At 43.1% G+C, this 16,175-nt stretch overlaps 1 protein-coding gene across 2 annotated transcripts in view; it reads right to left on the bottom strand.

Annotated features, from left to right (window-relative positions):
* Nucleotides 1–10,808: 10,808 nt before the first annotated feature.
* ARSJ (arylsulfatase family member J) overlaps nt 10,809–16,175 on the bottom strand; it is a 153,234-nt gene continuing 147,867 nt past the window's right edge. For both annotated transcript variants that reach the window (XM_077176792.1, XM_054633629.2), the window contains one exon: nt 10,809–13,359. In XM_077176792.1, coding sequence (XP_077032907.1) covers nt 11,955–13,359 — 1,405 coding nt within the window. In that variant the 3' untranslated portion in view covers nt 10,809–11,954. The remainder of the gene's footprint in view (nt 13,360–16,175) is intronic.

Raw genomic sequence — 16,175 nt, 5'->3', positions numbered from 1 at the left:
CTCCTGAAGGGAAAGACAGTGTTTGGATTTGCTCTGAATGTCCCTGCAGGTGTGAAACGTGGATGGCAGTGCTGCTGGAACCAACTCTCTTGTGAGGTTTCCTGTACTCTCTGCTAGCAGTACTGCCAAGAATATTCCTCAGACAGCTTTTTTGCAGTCACTTGGAATTTCACACTCTAGATGAAAGCAATTCAAAAGCAAATTGAGAAGCAGAGCTTAAAAGAAATAAGAGTATTTCAGGTTAGTTGTTTTAAGATTGAAGAAATGAGCAGGCTTAAAGGGAAAGACTCCTTCTTTTGGAATCAAGAATGCACCTTATGGATCCAGAATGCATCTGGATCTCTGCCTATAGCTGGAAACAACTGAAGTGGTACAGTAGCATAGCTGGCTTATCCATGTTTTGGAAAAGCAGTCCTCTCTCAGCCTGGGGAAATGAAGATGTGTAAGGATATTATCCTCTGCAAGAACTCCACATCTGACACTGCTTTTTGTTTCCCCCACAAAACTCCAGGCAGGAGAAAGCTCAGCTCCCCACAATCTTCAGCAAAGGTCTCTGGTCTCTGGAGAAACTCCCAAAGCAGCCTCCAGTCCCTGTGTGTGTGATCCTCACATGAGAACTATTTCCATTTCCAGCTTGCCTGAGGACACGTGTTTCCCTTCTGAGTTTTTTTGTACAAACCACCTCTTGGTGAGCAGCTGCAAAACAAGGAGACGTGCTGGAGTCAGCTCTGGAACTGCTCCCAAGTGCTTGCTTGTGCCTCATGCCAAGGAGCTCCAGTGCTTGGGTTTCATGTGGAATATTGTCTGTGCTGTCACCATGGGCACAGCTCCCAGGTCCTGCAGGTTTAAGGAGCCTGAGCACACTTCTCACATCTCCAGGCACAGCAGCTGGAACCTGAAACAAATATTCCAAGCAACATTTCCTAAGGTATGTAGAGAGGGCCTAACACAAGCCATCAACACCCAGAGGTCACTGATTTAGGAGGCTTTATGGATGGAAAAGCAGAGGTGCCCAAAGTCCTGGGTCAGGAGGCTTAATACAACTATTTGTGTTACTATGAGAGTAACTTTGCTAGCATTGTATCATAACAGTTACAAGTGTCTTGGACTGTCTTTCATTGCCTAAATATCTGCTTTTGTACTAAATATTCACATAGGCTGTGATTGAGAATACACTAAAGTCATCTCCTCATATAAAAATCCACACGAATGCTTCCGTTGTTCGGAGTTTTTTGTTCAAAAGTGGACAAAGAATCAACATCTTTCCTGCTCCATAAACCAATTCTACCTGTATTTTTTCGTAGAGGCTGAGTGTGTAAAGCCAGAGCCTTCATTTGAGGGGAACTCTGTCATTATCTTCCATCTTCTGCTTCTGTATCATTCTACATTTCACAGCCCAGAAGCTTACAGGTCCAGCTGAAGGATCCTTGGAGTTCTACCCTTATTCCAAGGGCTCCCAGAGGTGCAGAGAGTGGTACCAGATACAATCCCACCTTTTGACTCATGCTTCTCAGATGCTTGTTCTTCACAGGAGCTGCTGCTACACTTCTCTATGAGGAATGTTGGAGGAAGAAGTCACAGACACAGTATTTGTAGAAAACATGAGAAGAAATATTGTATTTTTAAAGGAAGAAGACATCTTGAGCACGGATGAGAACAAATCAGAGTGAATCGTTTTCACTCACTGAACTTAGTACAGAAATGGGGGGAAAGGGGTGAGTGTGAAGATACTTCCCTGTCTCATTCTATAAAGTAATAGCAAAACCTGCTCAGGACTGCTTTAAAACCTGTATGAAGCACTTAGTGGAGATACAGCTTCTGTACAAGAACTCAGCAGAGCAAAATCATACAGGAAGAAAACCCATGGGTTGATTTAACAGTGGCAGAAAGGCCACTACTAACTGTGTCCCCACCTAGCACAACTACAGAGCTTTTAAATCCCTCCAGTGATGGTGATAAAAGTTACTCTGGTCACTCTGGAGAGAAAGCATCTTCAAGAAGATGAAAAGGCAACCCAGCACCCATCTAAACAGGAAATCCTTTAAAGAGAATGATCCTAAGTGATGGCAAGACCAAGAGCTGAGAGGGAGGGATGGGAAGTGAACCTGGCCAGAGCAGAAGATGTGCACATAGCCCAGGATTTCAGTGCTGAGTGTTGAACACCTGCCCAGCTCAGTGGTTCTGGGGTGAAAAAATAAATGCAGCTGTCTCTGGAGAGGTGGGCTAACAGTGCTTACCCACGTCCATCCTGCACTGACTCTTCTCCAGGCCGTGCTGCTGCAAGTTGGCCTCTGCTGGGGAAGAAAGCTTGGCAAAAATAAGTTCCTCTCTTGCTCAAGGTCTTTGTGCCGACTAGCAAGGGCCAAGTTCCCCAGCAGGGCTGGAAAAGGTGCCAGGATGTGTAACTCAGTGAGCTTGTCTTTTCTTTCTTGGTCACAAAAAGGAGTTACTGCCCTGCACTGCGCAGGATGTGAATACCTCCCCCTTTATCTCCCAGGAAGAAGGGAAGGGCTCCAGAGAGGATCTTACCAAGGACTCCCCTGACATCTCAGCCCAGAGCACCTTGTGTCCTCCTCCCTGTCCCCCATTTAATTTAAACTGAAGTGAATGACTTCACCCTTTCTTTGGAAACAAATAATAAACTACACAGCATTTTAATGACAAATCCTTACGGAGATGAGTAATGCTTTGCTGGAGAGCAGCACCTGGACTAGGAGTTTTTGTGTTTGGTCTCAATCTATGCACACCTTCATACATAAAGAATTTTAAGATGATCTGAGGGCTAAATCAGGAAATTAGAATCCGAAAAACAATTACAAAGAAGGTGTACACTTCTAACAATCTGGGTAATTAAACATTGGAACAATTTAGCAAGATGGGGGCGGATTTTCCATATGGTTTAACATGTTTGTACTTAGGCTGCTTCATAATGAACACGTATCTCTAGCAAATTAATGAACACGGTTTGGTAACACAGATTTTTGCTTCAACTTGTAGCAAGAGCATAAATAGACTTAAAGTCATTAACAGGAAAGCTAATAGAAAAAATGAATCACACCATGAGCCACACTGGTGATCCCACCTACCTTTCAGACATCACAGGCAGAGTTGAACCAATCTCCAGAAGGGCAGATTGGGATAGAAAAGAAAAGAAAAACAATATTCATAAGAGATTTATAATTAAAGCCAAAGATTCATTTCCGTTGGAAACAGATGGCCAGGCAAAGGCATTGGGGATAATTTAGCTAAAGCCTGTGCTTCAACTTGCTAACAAAAGCATGGATTTAGTCTTCCACGCAGAGGGTAACCTGTTTATTCCGTATTACAGGGCAGGAAACACCCGCATCGCTTCAAAACTGACACACTCACAGGGCCAGTGCACAGCCAGCACTGCTGGGAAAGCACTGCTGCCTCCAAGGAAAAGAAATTCCAACTGCAAGGGAACAGAACAAACAAGAAGACTGGTAAAATCCCAGGGAAGAGTGAGAGATTGAGGGCTGGGTGAATCAGGAGAAACCTAATGTAGTGATAATGGGTGGGAGATGCTAAAGATGGACAATAAAACCTTTGTTTTCCTTCCCTTTAAGGTAAGGAAAACCAAGGTTACAGTGTTGCAGGATAAATCTCAGTACCAGAAACACACTTTAACACCTTGGGAAGTCTTCTGTCTTGGGAGAGAAGAGTCCCTGGCGTGGCTTTTCCACTGGGAATACAAGGAAAGTATTGAGAACTTTACACCTGAACTTGCTCTCCTTCCATCTACCCTCCCCATAATGAACAACCTTGCTTTACTGCTGTCACACCTATCTCAGTAATTCCCCAAATGCCCCTCTACACCCCTGTGTGTCTCTCACCTGGATGTGTGCACAGCAGGAACTTCAAACTCGCAGACCTGCCCCACTCTCATTATCAAAGCTGTTCATGCTTCCAGCAGTACTGACTCCCTTGAACTGCAACTCTACTTCTCCTGGTATGTTCTGAAAGTACTTGGTGAAAAAAAAACCAGTGTAAAATAAATGAGCTTTGGGGAAATAGTATCACTGGATAATTATTGCCTGATGAATTCTGGAATTAGAAGAGAGACTGAGTGAGTTTCCTCATTCAGCAGTGACAAACCAGCACGCTGCACTTGGAACCAGGAAAATCAGAACGAAGATTTCCCTCTAACTATAGAAATGGAGCAGCTATTTTATGGCACTGATTACTCACCTCTAAGATCTTCAACATGCTCTGCTGGGAAATGCAACCACTGAAACACTCCTACTATGCATGAGACCCGAGGGCTATATCTGAACAAATTTCTCTGATTTCAGTTAGGGGGAATTAAACAGAGCCTCCTACCCTCTGTAATGAGGAAATGGGAAAAAGTGACTTTTGAAAATATAATCCTCATACAAGGACAGGTGTATTTTTCCTGAATTACACATTATAGGCATGGCTGCTGTGAGCAGATTATGGGATATAAAATATAATGAGAAAGTTTATTCTTTCCTTTTTTACCCTTTTTTACCCTTTAGTTTATTCTTACCCTTTTTCTTTTTTCTGCTTTGCACAGGCAGCTTTTATAATATGGTTGTAGGGGTTGAGACAGAGAATGGAAATGCTGTGAGAAAACATTAAATCCTTTTTCTGGGATATTTTCAATCTTGAGTGTTTGGTTTGGTTATTTCTTTTTCTTTCTAAGAATAAACAACACCTAAGGAGTAAAAGATTGCCTCACACAGAACAACAAAAATAATCACAAACTCCACAGCCAGTTCCCAGTCTAGGAGTGCCATCCCAAGCCCAGAGCAGCAGGGGATGCTCTAGGCTCAGTGCAGCCCACAGGGCTTTCTCCACAGGAGGTAATATTCCTGTACATCATTTGAAGGACACTAATATTGGAGTATTTTATTTACTTTTTATGACCACATTTTGTACAGTCTACTGAAAATCTGGAGAAGGGGTGTAAAAAAACTTCAGCTCCTACTTGGGAACTGGAGAAAGTGCCATAAGATGATTAGACTCTAAGGAGCCAATCTGTTCAGCTTCTAAAAAAATATTCAAGGTTGGAATACAGATGTACAATCAAGAGAGGAAAACAGCAGGTGCCAAAGGACTCTTTCTCTTGTGATAAAAATAACATAAAGCTGAAATCTGTAACCAGACCAAAAATCAAACTAAAAAGAAGGCATTTATACCTTTAACTCAGATATTAACTACTGCAAGAGATTTACAGTGGGAAGCAATGGATTTTCCATATTTTTCTGATCTAAGTCAGAGGTGGATGCTTTTCTTCATGTTAGTTCAAGAAACAGCTACTTTCCAGTTAAACAGAATTTCCTGGGTTTGAGCAATGAAATGGGACTTGAAGACAATGATAAGAAATGGCAACCTGAACCCTGTGCCTTTGGGAAGGCACAGAACTGTGTTCTGTGTTTCAGAAGGCTACTGTGTAAGCAGACAGGACAGTGAGAATGGTTATTGGATGTTTATGAATTTAGCTGAATTTAGGACTCTGCTATAGGAAATGTTTCCTGTGTGCCTCTGAGGAACAACCACAGCTAACACAGGAAAGACATGACTCCACCTGGATTTCAAGGACTGTCTCCTAGTACAGGTCCATGCTGGCCTCTGGCATGGACGAGAAAGAAACAGAATGTCACAGGGATCTCAGCCTGCTGAGACTTTTCCACAGATTTCAACATAAGCACTCCACAAGTTCAGTCAGGCTGCAGGGTAAGAGAGTGATGGAAAAGAAAGACAGGAAAACCATTTAATCTCAGCTTGCTCATTACCTGGGATAACTACTGGATCTTGGCAGGCTCACAGGCTAAGGAGTTGAATGACTGCTGGTGAGGGCTCAGTGGCTGTGGCAGGGGAAACAGCACACTGTATTCCTCCTCACAAAAAGCAGACACTTCTTGCTCTTCTCTGCTGCCATTCCATGCAGGGGCTTTCTAAGCAGACTTTCACATCCAATGTTGAAAGCAGAATTAATCATGCAGCCTTTTTCCTTGCAAAGATAAGAGAAAAAGAAATCTAGCAGCAGTAAAAACCTCAAAGAAATCACATTTAAAGACAAAAGATGCTGAAGTCACCTGGGCTGAAGGCCAGAGCTATGTGCTCCCTCTGTACTTTTTCAAATCCTTCATTGTGGATTTCTTTCAAATTCTCCACAGCCACAGAGTAATAAGAGATCAATTCTTTAGGTCTGCCAAGAGATTGCTTAGGGGTCACTTGAGACCCTAAACAATTTGGTGAAGATAAACAGCACCGACTCAATATGCTTTTTATCAACACTAATTATATTCCCTCCATCCAGAGTGACAAGATGTAATGGAATCTGCTGATGAAAACCAAAATAAAACTGGAACCAATTACTGTAAAAAAGTATGCCGTGAGAGAAGGACTTCAGAATGTTGCCCAAAGGTAGGACATTACTAGTTATGCCCTTCAAGTTTTGCCAATATTCAGAGCTTTGAAGCTTGTGTTTCTTTAGAAGAATATTAGATGATGATATATGAAGAATTTCTTTAATGGCATACAGCTCACTGTCCCAAAATGCTCCTTTTAAGCAACGTGCAATTTCTTCATTCAAAGTCTGACAGTAGTCACAGCTTGGTGCTCTTCATCTTCTCACAGGGCCACACTTCCCCTCCTTCTCCAGCCATCTTAAAAACCACAAATGCAGCTTGGTTATCTAAAAGGAATTAGTCCCTAGCTTTGGATTTTGGCAAGTCCTTACAGATGTTGTCACTAGTGATGTCCCTTTCCAAACTATGCCCACACACTGCTGGTGTAGAACCATTCCTACACTCAGAGTAAGGCTCTGACTTTCTCCTGCACACTGTTGCATGCTGAGCCAGCTCAACTAGCAGAAGCAAACCACATTTAATGAGGAATAAATAGGCTCTTGCCAAGTAATGCTCGTAAGTGATCTTTTGAAGCAAATCTAGGGAACAAAAACAAATGTCATGGCCTGCATTGATTTCAGGTGATTAAATACTTGACTTTTACTGAGACACTGATGTTTATAAGGAATTACAAAAAAGTATTTTTCAGGCTACATCAATATGACATTTCAGGACCCTGTTCTCCTTTCGTTATGGAAATTCACAATAAGAGTTGTTAATCAGTTCTGTAACTTCAGTCACAAGCTAAACTTCAGCAACCTTGCCCTGGTTATACCTGAAACAAATGGAATTAATGAAATAACTTTAAACCATATCATGGATTATACTTTTGTAGCACCATTAATTCAAATTCAGGTATTTAATTATACCTTCTTTCACGTGGTTATCTGTATTTATATTTTTTGTTATTAGCTTGCTTGGCAGAGATGAAAGCAGGAAGCATAACACAGGAAAAGAAAGCATTTTTGTATTTTCACATTGGCCTGCCTTTGACACAAATCCCCCACTTCATCAAGACCTTGACTTATGATCCACAGAAAGGAAATCATGTACATTATTGAGTATTCCTCTGAACAGAATGAGATGCTGAAGTGGAGCTTTTGTTCTTTTGTGGTCACATTGTCATTTGCAGATGACAAAAGGAACCTGCATTAATCTGGGAGTGTTACATCCTGAAAACCAACAGGTACTTCTTCCAGTACTTGGGTATAGTGCACATCAATAGTTATCAAAATAACAACTCTTTGTTCATAGATCTCCTTAGCTGAAAAAAAAAATCCTATCAAACATATTACAAGTAATTTTCTTTCTTTTTTTTCTCAGAGATTTCCTGCACCCATTCAGAGTAGGACCTGGGACACCCAGCACCCCCATTTGCACGAAAGAATACCACTGGGAGGAATTGACTATCTGACAACACGGTGGAGTGACCCCATGGCCTGACACAACACTGTGGAGTGACCACACAGCTTGCCGTAAAATGGCAGAGTAATCCATGCTTTGCCACAAAATGGTGGAGTGACCCCACGGCCCAACACAAAATGGCAGAGTGAGTGACCCACAGCCTGACACAAAATGGCAGGGTGACCCACAGCCTGACACAAAATGGTGCTCTGACCCCACAGCCCAACACTAAACGGCTGTCACTCACAGCCCCACACAAAATGTCAGACTGACCCCACAGCCCCACACAAAATGGTGGCCTGACCCCACAGCCCAGCACACACCCGCAGACCGTTTCCCTCACACACCCTCACTCACCATGGCAGACCAACACCCCACCTTCCCCTGCCCTTCTCCAAGATGTCGGCCTGTCCCCCTCACCCCCAATGGCGCCGTGTGTCTGTGCGTACCCTCAGAGCCCATCAAAGTGCGGCCCGGGGAGCTGCAGGGGAGCGGAGCAGAGCCTGGGACACGCCCCGAGCTCCCAGGGCTCCCCTGCCATGGATCCAGAGGCCCTCAGGGCATGCTGGGCCCCGGGGTGTTGCCTACATACCTTTCTCCTTTTTCTTCCTCTTTCTTCTCCTACCTTCTTCTCAAAATACATTGTACACCAAACTAAAAAATTCCAGACAATGCCTTAGAAAGTGCCCTGTTGTGTCTGGATCAGTCAAAGTCTGGCTAAGTTAAAGTTTACCAAGTTCAAGTTTGTGACATGCTTTACTTTGGGTGGTGTTTAAAATTTGCAGAGTATGTCACTATGCCTTCGTGCTCTAAAGTTTGCAGGTCTGGCTGAGCTTCACACCCACATGGCCATCCCCCCCCATCTTCTCCACAGGGAAGGACTGACAGTTCTGCTTTATTCACCATTCCTGCCTGGCACAACCTTCCACTCCTCTTTACCTGTAGCTGTGCAAGAGTGTTTTGTCTCCAAATTTATGTCAAACTAAGTAACAACAACACAACAATAATAATAACAATAACAATACTATTGGTAATAAAACTTTAAAAGTCACTGATGATGTTAAAGTTATCTTACCATTAGAAGATTGATTGTGAAGAGCTATAAAATAAAATTGTAAAAACCCGGAAAAGACAGTATTCTTCTGAAGAATAGGCTGGCCCCCTGAAGGTGTAGTTGTCTCTGAGACCAGGTCAGAGTTATATCCAGCCTGCCTTTTCCTTGTGCCCACACAGAGTCTGGAGAAAGCTTGAGACAATTTGAAAAATCATAAGTAAATGCTCCCCATTGTCCGTCCCCTACCCAGCCTTTCTCCAGGTCTCTTTTCCAGAGTTTACCCATCAAACCTTCCCCAAGAGTGGGCATGAACATATCTGCAGATGCAAACAAGCTGTGAAATCCAGCTGGGAGCGTTGTAGGAGCTACTGAGAGCTCAGCAAACAGACAGTGGGGTTTGAGAGCTACACAGCACCCCCATGAACCAGAGCCCAAGGTGCTGCTGCAGTGAAACAAGTGTTGTGTGAGAGCAGACACAGAGCATTTCAGCAAAACATTCATGAATGCAGCTCAATTGTGGCTATTTCCTACCTTATTCTAAAGCAAACTTTTGCCCTCCACTAGATTAAAATATCAGATTCACTGAAAATGTACTCCCACTGAGTACTCTATGAACACTTACTCTCGTGGCACATTTATTTAATACACAGAGAACTGATTCACTGCTCTGCCTTGCACTGGTTACTTTCAAGGACTCCCATTCTGCCTGACAGAGAACAGATATAAATAATTATAGAATAAAATGTTGTCAGGGAATAATGTTCCCTGCTGCTTTTGTCCAATGAAAGCCAAAGCCATCATAAAACTTTCAGGAAAAAGGGCAATAATTAATTCTATGAGGATAACACTCTATCACACTGCCTTGCTGCTATTATGACAAAATAAATTAAAATATTCTAGTCTCTCTGTATATAGTTTAACTTATACACCTAATTTTCGTCTTTTAAAACTACCTTGGAAAATTAAATTAATCTTCTCACAGATATGAGTTTTATAGATCACATTTTGAAGAATAATATCTCAATATGCTATTCTCATTTCTTTTAAGGACATCAACAGCATGTCTTTTAAAAACTGAGAATTTAGAGAACATCAGAGTTCCTGATTACTCACTGGATAGTGTGGATGTGAAGAAAAGCTAGACAGATTTCTAAGGAATTCATTAGTCATCTTAAGGACCACGCAGCATGAAAAATAACAGTGACAATATCAAGCACTTATGCAGATACACACCATCCTTTTATAATTATTATTTACATGCAATTCTCCAAGTGCATTTTTCTGTGTCCTCCCCAATATATTCATTACAAAAGTATCTCGAAGAGCTGCCTGACTTGTTTCTGTGTTTTGTTAATGGCAGCTTTATTCTTCTTTACATCTTTAAGTAGGCCATTTACTGGGGTTTGGCAGTATGTACCTGCAGTTAGTTGCCTTTTGAAAAGGTCAGAGGTTGCTGGAGTTCTGGACAGCTGTATTTCACTCAGATTTCTGTGTGCATTGATTTTAGGAATGCTCAATTTTTTAGCCATAATCCATTTATATAAATATAATTTCTGAGTTAAGTAACACACTGCTGAAAATCAGGTTTATCTGAACTTTTACCCAAATAAATTATAGCCATTCAACAAATGAATCATCAATTTTACTTAACATAATTCATCTTGAAGCTTATATGTGTGTGTTCATTTTATCAATTACCACAGATCACCACCAATGTGCAGCCAGTCCGTGCATCCATCATCCATGCAGACACCTTGGAAAAGGGCAAACTTTGAAGCATGTCTCAAATGATATATATATTGGGAGAAGAAATTCTGTTTCAGAAGCAAAATGTCATAAAACATCCCTGTACCAAAAATAATAGTAATGAAACAGCTTACTTGAGTTTGTTTAAAACAAACTAGGCCAGAATTCCTATTTTGGATGCAAAAAAAGAGGCAGACCGCTTTTATGAATGCCATAAAAATAAACTATTTTAATAGGTACATAAATAAAAGGTTAAAAGTAGAATTTTCCCCCCGAACATCAAGATGGCCTAGCTTCTGTACAGAAATGAACAATATTCATGGGACTCCTAAATTAAATAAACCCTTTGTTACATTCAAAACCACTGAAGGCAAATACATAATGCAGTGATGCACCTGAATTGTTCTCCTTCCTCATCCTAGCAGTGTATACAGTATTTCCTTGGTTTACAGTACTCTGAGGATATGAATCTGTTAAATAAACTCTGAATGACAGGGTGGAAATAAAATTTAAAAAGTCAACATTAAAAGAACCCAAACAACTCTGGCACCCACAGGGGTACCTTGCATCAGCCAGGAAATTTTAATGGAAGAGAAATAAGGATTGTGCTGTAAAATAAATTATCTATTTTACATATTGTTTTATAGTTATCTTAAAGTGTTTAAATATTACATTCACTTTGGTGATGTGTTTTTGTCTATCCTGTAATAAATTACATGAGGTGTGTGCTTGTTGGTCATGTGTTTTACTGCAAATAGGGGGAGCTCAGCACATCTAGGAAATGTTAAAAATATTTCAGATTTAGTTAAGATGGACAAAATCTAATTTAAAGCAGCTTTCCTCCTATCATGCCCCCCGCCCCAGCACCTCTACAAAGTTACCCTGATGGCTTCAGTTTTGCTGTGTTGTATCAAAACATGTCACAGGCTGATGACTAACACTTACTGACACACAGAGGTTCTTGGGTTTTGTTTCTCCTCTCTCCCTCTGAACCATCTGTCAGCTTGAGAACATCTGCCATTAACATCTCCATGCTCTCCAAGGATTCCAGCTAATTAAGGCAAGGAACCATCATTTGTCCATCAAAGCTAAGTTTCCTGAAACAAGATGCTATCGCTGTTGTTATCTGGAATGTGTCTGGTGATGGGTGAGGACCACTCATCCTGTGGAGGAGAAAGTCTGTCACATCGTCACTCAGAGTGCTAAGGTATCTTGTGCTGGTGAAATCAGAGACAAAATTAAAAGATGACAACTTTCATTCATAGTGCAGAACTAGCATTTCTAGTCTATTCCATCAGAAGTTCAAGAAGTGGGGCCAGGCTGACTCAGGCCTTGTCAAGGACCCTGCTTAGAGTTTACCCACCAGCAAGACGTGACCGGCAGTGAAATGACTGCCCCTTTATCCGATTGGCTTTCTTCTTCTTCTTCTTCATCTTCTTCTGCTTATTTGCACCTTTGCTTTTGTCTGATTTCTTTTTCTTTTCGTCCTCTTTAAACCACGGCCCCCAGACTCCTCCATTGAGCTTGGGGTTGCTGCGAGGGTCCTTGGGCGGGTAGCGGACGGGCACTGCGGTCTTGTTGAACTGTGAGAGCCTCCGCAGCAGCTGCTTCACCACCTCGGGGTGCTGGGCAGACAGGTCCACGCGCTCGTAGGGGTCGGCCGTGATGTTGAAGAGCCACACGGTTTTCCCGGCCGACCAGGAGACGCGCTCGTTGTGCCAGCGGTTGGGACCCGCGTTGCTGAAGGCCTGCGGAGGCACCCAGTCGCTGTAGCCTGGGTTTCCCGTCAGCAGCTTCCAGTGATTCACTCTGATGGCAGACTGGATGGCAGTGTTCCAGATCCCAAAGCCAGCGGCCCAGGAGCCGTTCTTGGCTTTGGTGTAGATGGGGTCAATGTTGTGCAGGATGTCCACCCGCGGGGAGCGCTGGCCCTCGCTGATTGTCTCCCACACGTCGTAGCCATCCAGGTGGATGTCTTCATCGATCTGCCCCTCTGCCAGCGTGATCAGCGTGGGGAACCAGTCTGTGATGTGCACCAGCTCCTTGCATACAGACCCTTTGTTTTTCAGAAGGGGGCTGTGCACAAACCCGACGGCGCGGATACCTCCTTCCCAATAGGTACCTTTGCTTCCTCGGAGCGGCCAGTTACTGCCTCCGGCCATCGGCTGCCCGCCGTTATCAGAAGAATAAATGATAATGCTGTTCTCGTAGTAGCCATACTTTCTCAGAGCGAGGGTCACGTTGTTTATGGCCTCATCCAAGCAGGCCAGCATGGCCGCGTACCGCCGCCTGTTGATGTTGTTTATTGAGCGATAATGTTCAAAATACCTGCCTGGTGCCTGAAGAGGCGAATGGACAGCTTGGTAGGCAATATAGAGGAATATGGGTTTCCTGGGGTTATGAGAAGCCAGGATCTGCTGCACTTTCTGCGTGTACATCTGTGTGGAGTAGATGCCGTTGTCGTGGTCCCAGGCAGCGTTGTTGTTCTCGTACAGGTCATAGCCGCATATCCCGGGGCTGTCGCACTTGAAGTGGGTGTAGTAGTCACCGCTGCCCAGGAGCGAGCCAAAGAATGAGTCGAACCCCCTCTGGGTGGGCATACACTCCCGGCGGTAGAAGCCCAGGTGCCACTTGCCCACCATGTGTGTGGAGTACCCGACCTCCTTGAGCTTCTGAGGTAGCGTGACGTTATCCAGAGGTAAGCAGTTGGGCTGTGTCGGCCGGATGATGGAGTGCTGCAGTCCCGTGTGGATCTGGTACCTGGAGGTGGGAGGAGACAGGCATCAGGGTGGTGGAGGAAATGCTCAGGTGTATGGACACCTTAATCCTAACATAAAATGTCCCTATGCATGCCAAAGCCTTCTCTGGAAATACTTCAGAGTGCTTGTGTACGCTGCTTTCAAAAACCAGCTTGGTCACACCATCGAATCTGTCCTCGCCTCACTGAGGGATGAAACATTTCCCTCCATGACCTGAGCTACTCAAAATACCTACATATACAGGAGCACAGGTACTTCAAGGCACCCTTCTTTCCTCCACATGTCTCCATTTAACAATGGCTATAGAAAATTATGTGGATAAATACAATTTTTACAGTGCCTCGTAATTTGCTAGCGGTGAACGTATCTACAGCATATAAAAATGCTGGGCTTTGAGCATGTAAGAGCAGTATGTTTAAAGGATGGGGTAATAAATTCTGCAGTGCACTACAAGCTATGTGTAAAGAATACATATGGCTTCCATATGATGAGAAAATGAATCCAGCACGGGCAGCAGTAAGTATCAAAAATCAAGTGCAAATATATTTATACCAGTTTGACACTAAAAAAAGAAAATGTAACAGGAGATAGTACACCAAAGAAAACTTCTCCCTGAGTGTGAGAAGAGGTTCAATTCTCAACAATGCATAGAACAGCCAGGTCCACCAATACTGCGCATCTCCCTCAAAACCGGTTCTTATTAATTTGTGGTAGCAGGAGTTGGGGCTTCTTGACAAATTCTGCTGGTGTTGCCAATCTGATTGGCCTCCTGAGCTGTCTAGAAAATTAAAACCATTAGGCTCTGCCTGTCCATAAATAACTTGAAGCCTGCTTTCATATGAGGGCTTCCTGGCCAGGATCTCCAAAGGCGCCATAGCTGTCTCTAATGGCTGGCAGCATGGATGGATTGTGTAACTCCCATTTCATTCTGGAGCTAATTTCTTTGGACCCAGAAGCTCTGCTCTCACTAACTGCCTGCAGAAGCTCTGGCTGTTGTGCTGCTCTGGACCCAGCATACTGCAGGGCTGCTGCTGTGCTCCGCCCCCTGGCCCCTCTGCACAGCATTGTCTCTGGGACCAGGCTGGGGACCTGGAGCCATGCCAGCCAATTGTCCCCAAACTCACAAGCTGGTGCTGACAGCACAGGAGGTGCTGCAGGAGAGAGCTAAAACACACCCTCAAAATTATGGGTTTCTGGGATCTGCACTTTGCTTTTGTAAAAGAAATGTCACACACACAAGTCCCACATCCTTCCAATGGTTCAGCTACAACATTCTCTTCTTAAAACAGGTAAACTACACCAGGAAAGCCATGCAGTGCTCTATACTTCAGCTCATGCCATATTTGGGACTCCTCAGGGAGCTATGTCCATAAGGCATTTCATTTCCTTCCCCTTCTTTTTCCTCTGCCTTGTTAAATCCTTTCAGAAAATTCCCATTTTTTGATCCAACTGGAAAAGTCCTTGTCCCCACTTGGCTATTTTAGTTAATAGTTTCTGCTTTCTTAACTCTGACAGGCTCCTTGATCACAAGGTCAGCCCCCAGTCCCAGCTGGGCAGTTCCTCCGTAACAAGCTGATTTTGCTGGAAGTCAGGATTTTCTCTGAAGGGACCCAGCCGGATCCTTCCACCATCCTTCTCCTCTGAAAACTGAGAAGCTAGGCCTGAGGGGAACAGGCCACAGAATCTGCAAAACACTGCAAACCAATCTTCCTCTTGTAGGCAAATGTCTACACAGAAAGCACGATAGTCACACAACATTCATTCCCATCAAGAATTCCTAAAACACCAGGCAGTTTCCCCAGTGAGGGCTTTTCAACTAGGGATCCAAGCATGAAATTCCTAAGCTGTTGATCTGACAAATATTGAACCAAAACCCAGCAAGAATTAGTCTCAGCCACAGAGGCGTTCAACAGTGCCCCTTGCTTCAGCAGTGCCCTAAGGAAGTTATTCAATATGCTGGTAACACTGCACATATAACACACATCCATCTATATGCACTTATATTCCCTGCTGCTGCCTCTTTGCAGGAGACTCTGGTGTGTTTCCCAGATGTGTCTGTGTGCTATTTTTGGCATGGCTGTGCTTTGGAATATACCTATAGGCACACAGACAAAGAGACACATTTTTACACTCTTATGTGTAAAAAAGAAGTCTGCAAACCAATACATTTTAAGTTGAAATATTTCAAGTGTAGAAATGCTTCAAAGAAATATCAACCTCTGATTATCAGAAGACTGTTCACTGTGACAAAAAAGGTCAAGATTTGTACACTTTCCTGTACATGCCTTTCTAATTGATCCATTGTGTGCCAACATTACTTTTTCAGTGAAAGCATTTAATTTTCAAAGGACTTGCAGGGCATCCATAGAAAAGCAAAGTAATCTCAGCAAAAGACAGTGATGATATGGAAGCAAATGGCACTAACAGCAATAGAAAAATGTCTCAAAACAACTGTTTTGAAACTGTTTCTAGACTGTGCAAGACAAAAAAAAAACTGAACCAGGAAAAACATAAAGGGATTAGGAGGCAGATGCTGATTTCAGGGTGTTTTCTACCAGATAAAGTCATGAGTTCACCAACTGCCATGAAATGTCTGTAAGACACATCCTACAGATTTCATGGCTTCTATTTTTTAGAATAAATTGGCTGAATTTAATCCCAAATGCAGAAAGTAAGTTAGGACTGTGAATAGTCTGGAATTCATTATTAGAATTTCAGCACCAGTAACCAGTCAAATTTAAGCAAATGCTGACAGACCACAGAATCTAATTTTACTGTTTTTTACACTTTGACCTTCATGGGCATTATTTGCATATA

The sequence above is a fragment of the Agelaius phoeniceus genome, chromosome 4 (assembly GCF_051311805.1).
Source record: "Agelaius phoeniceus isolate bAgePho1 chromosome 4, bAgePho1.hap1, whole genome shotgun sequence".
Lineage (NCBI taxonomy): Eukaryota > Metazoa > Chordata > Aves > Passeriformes > Icteridae > Agelaius > Agelaius phoeniceus.
The sequence above is the reverse complement of the archived record's forward strand: the minus strand, read 5'-3'. Positions and strand labels throughout refer to the sequence as shown.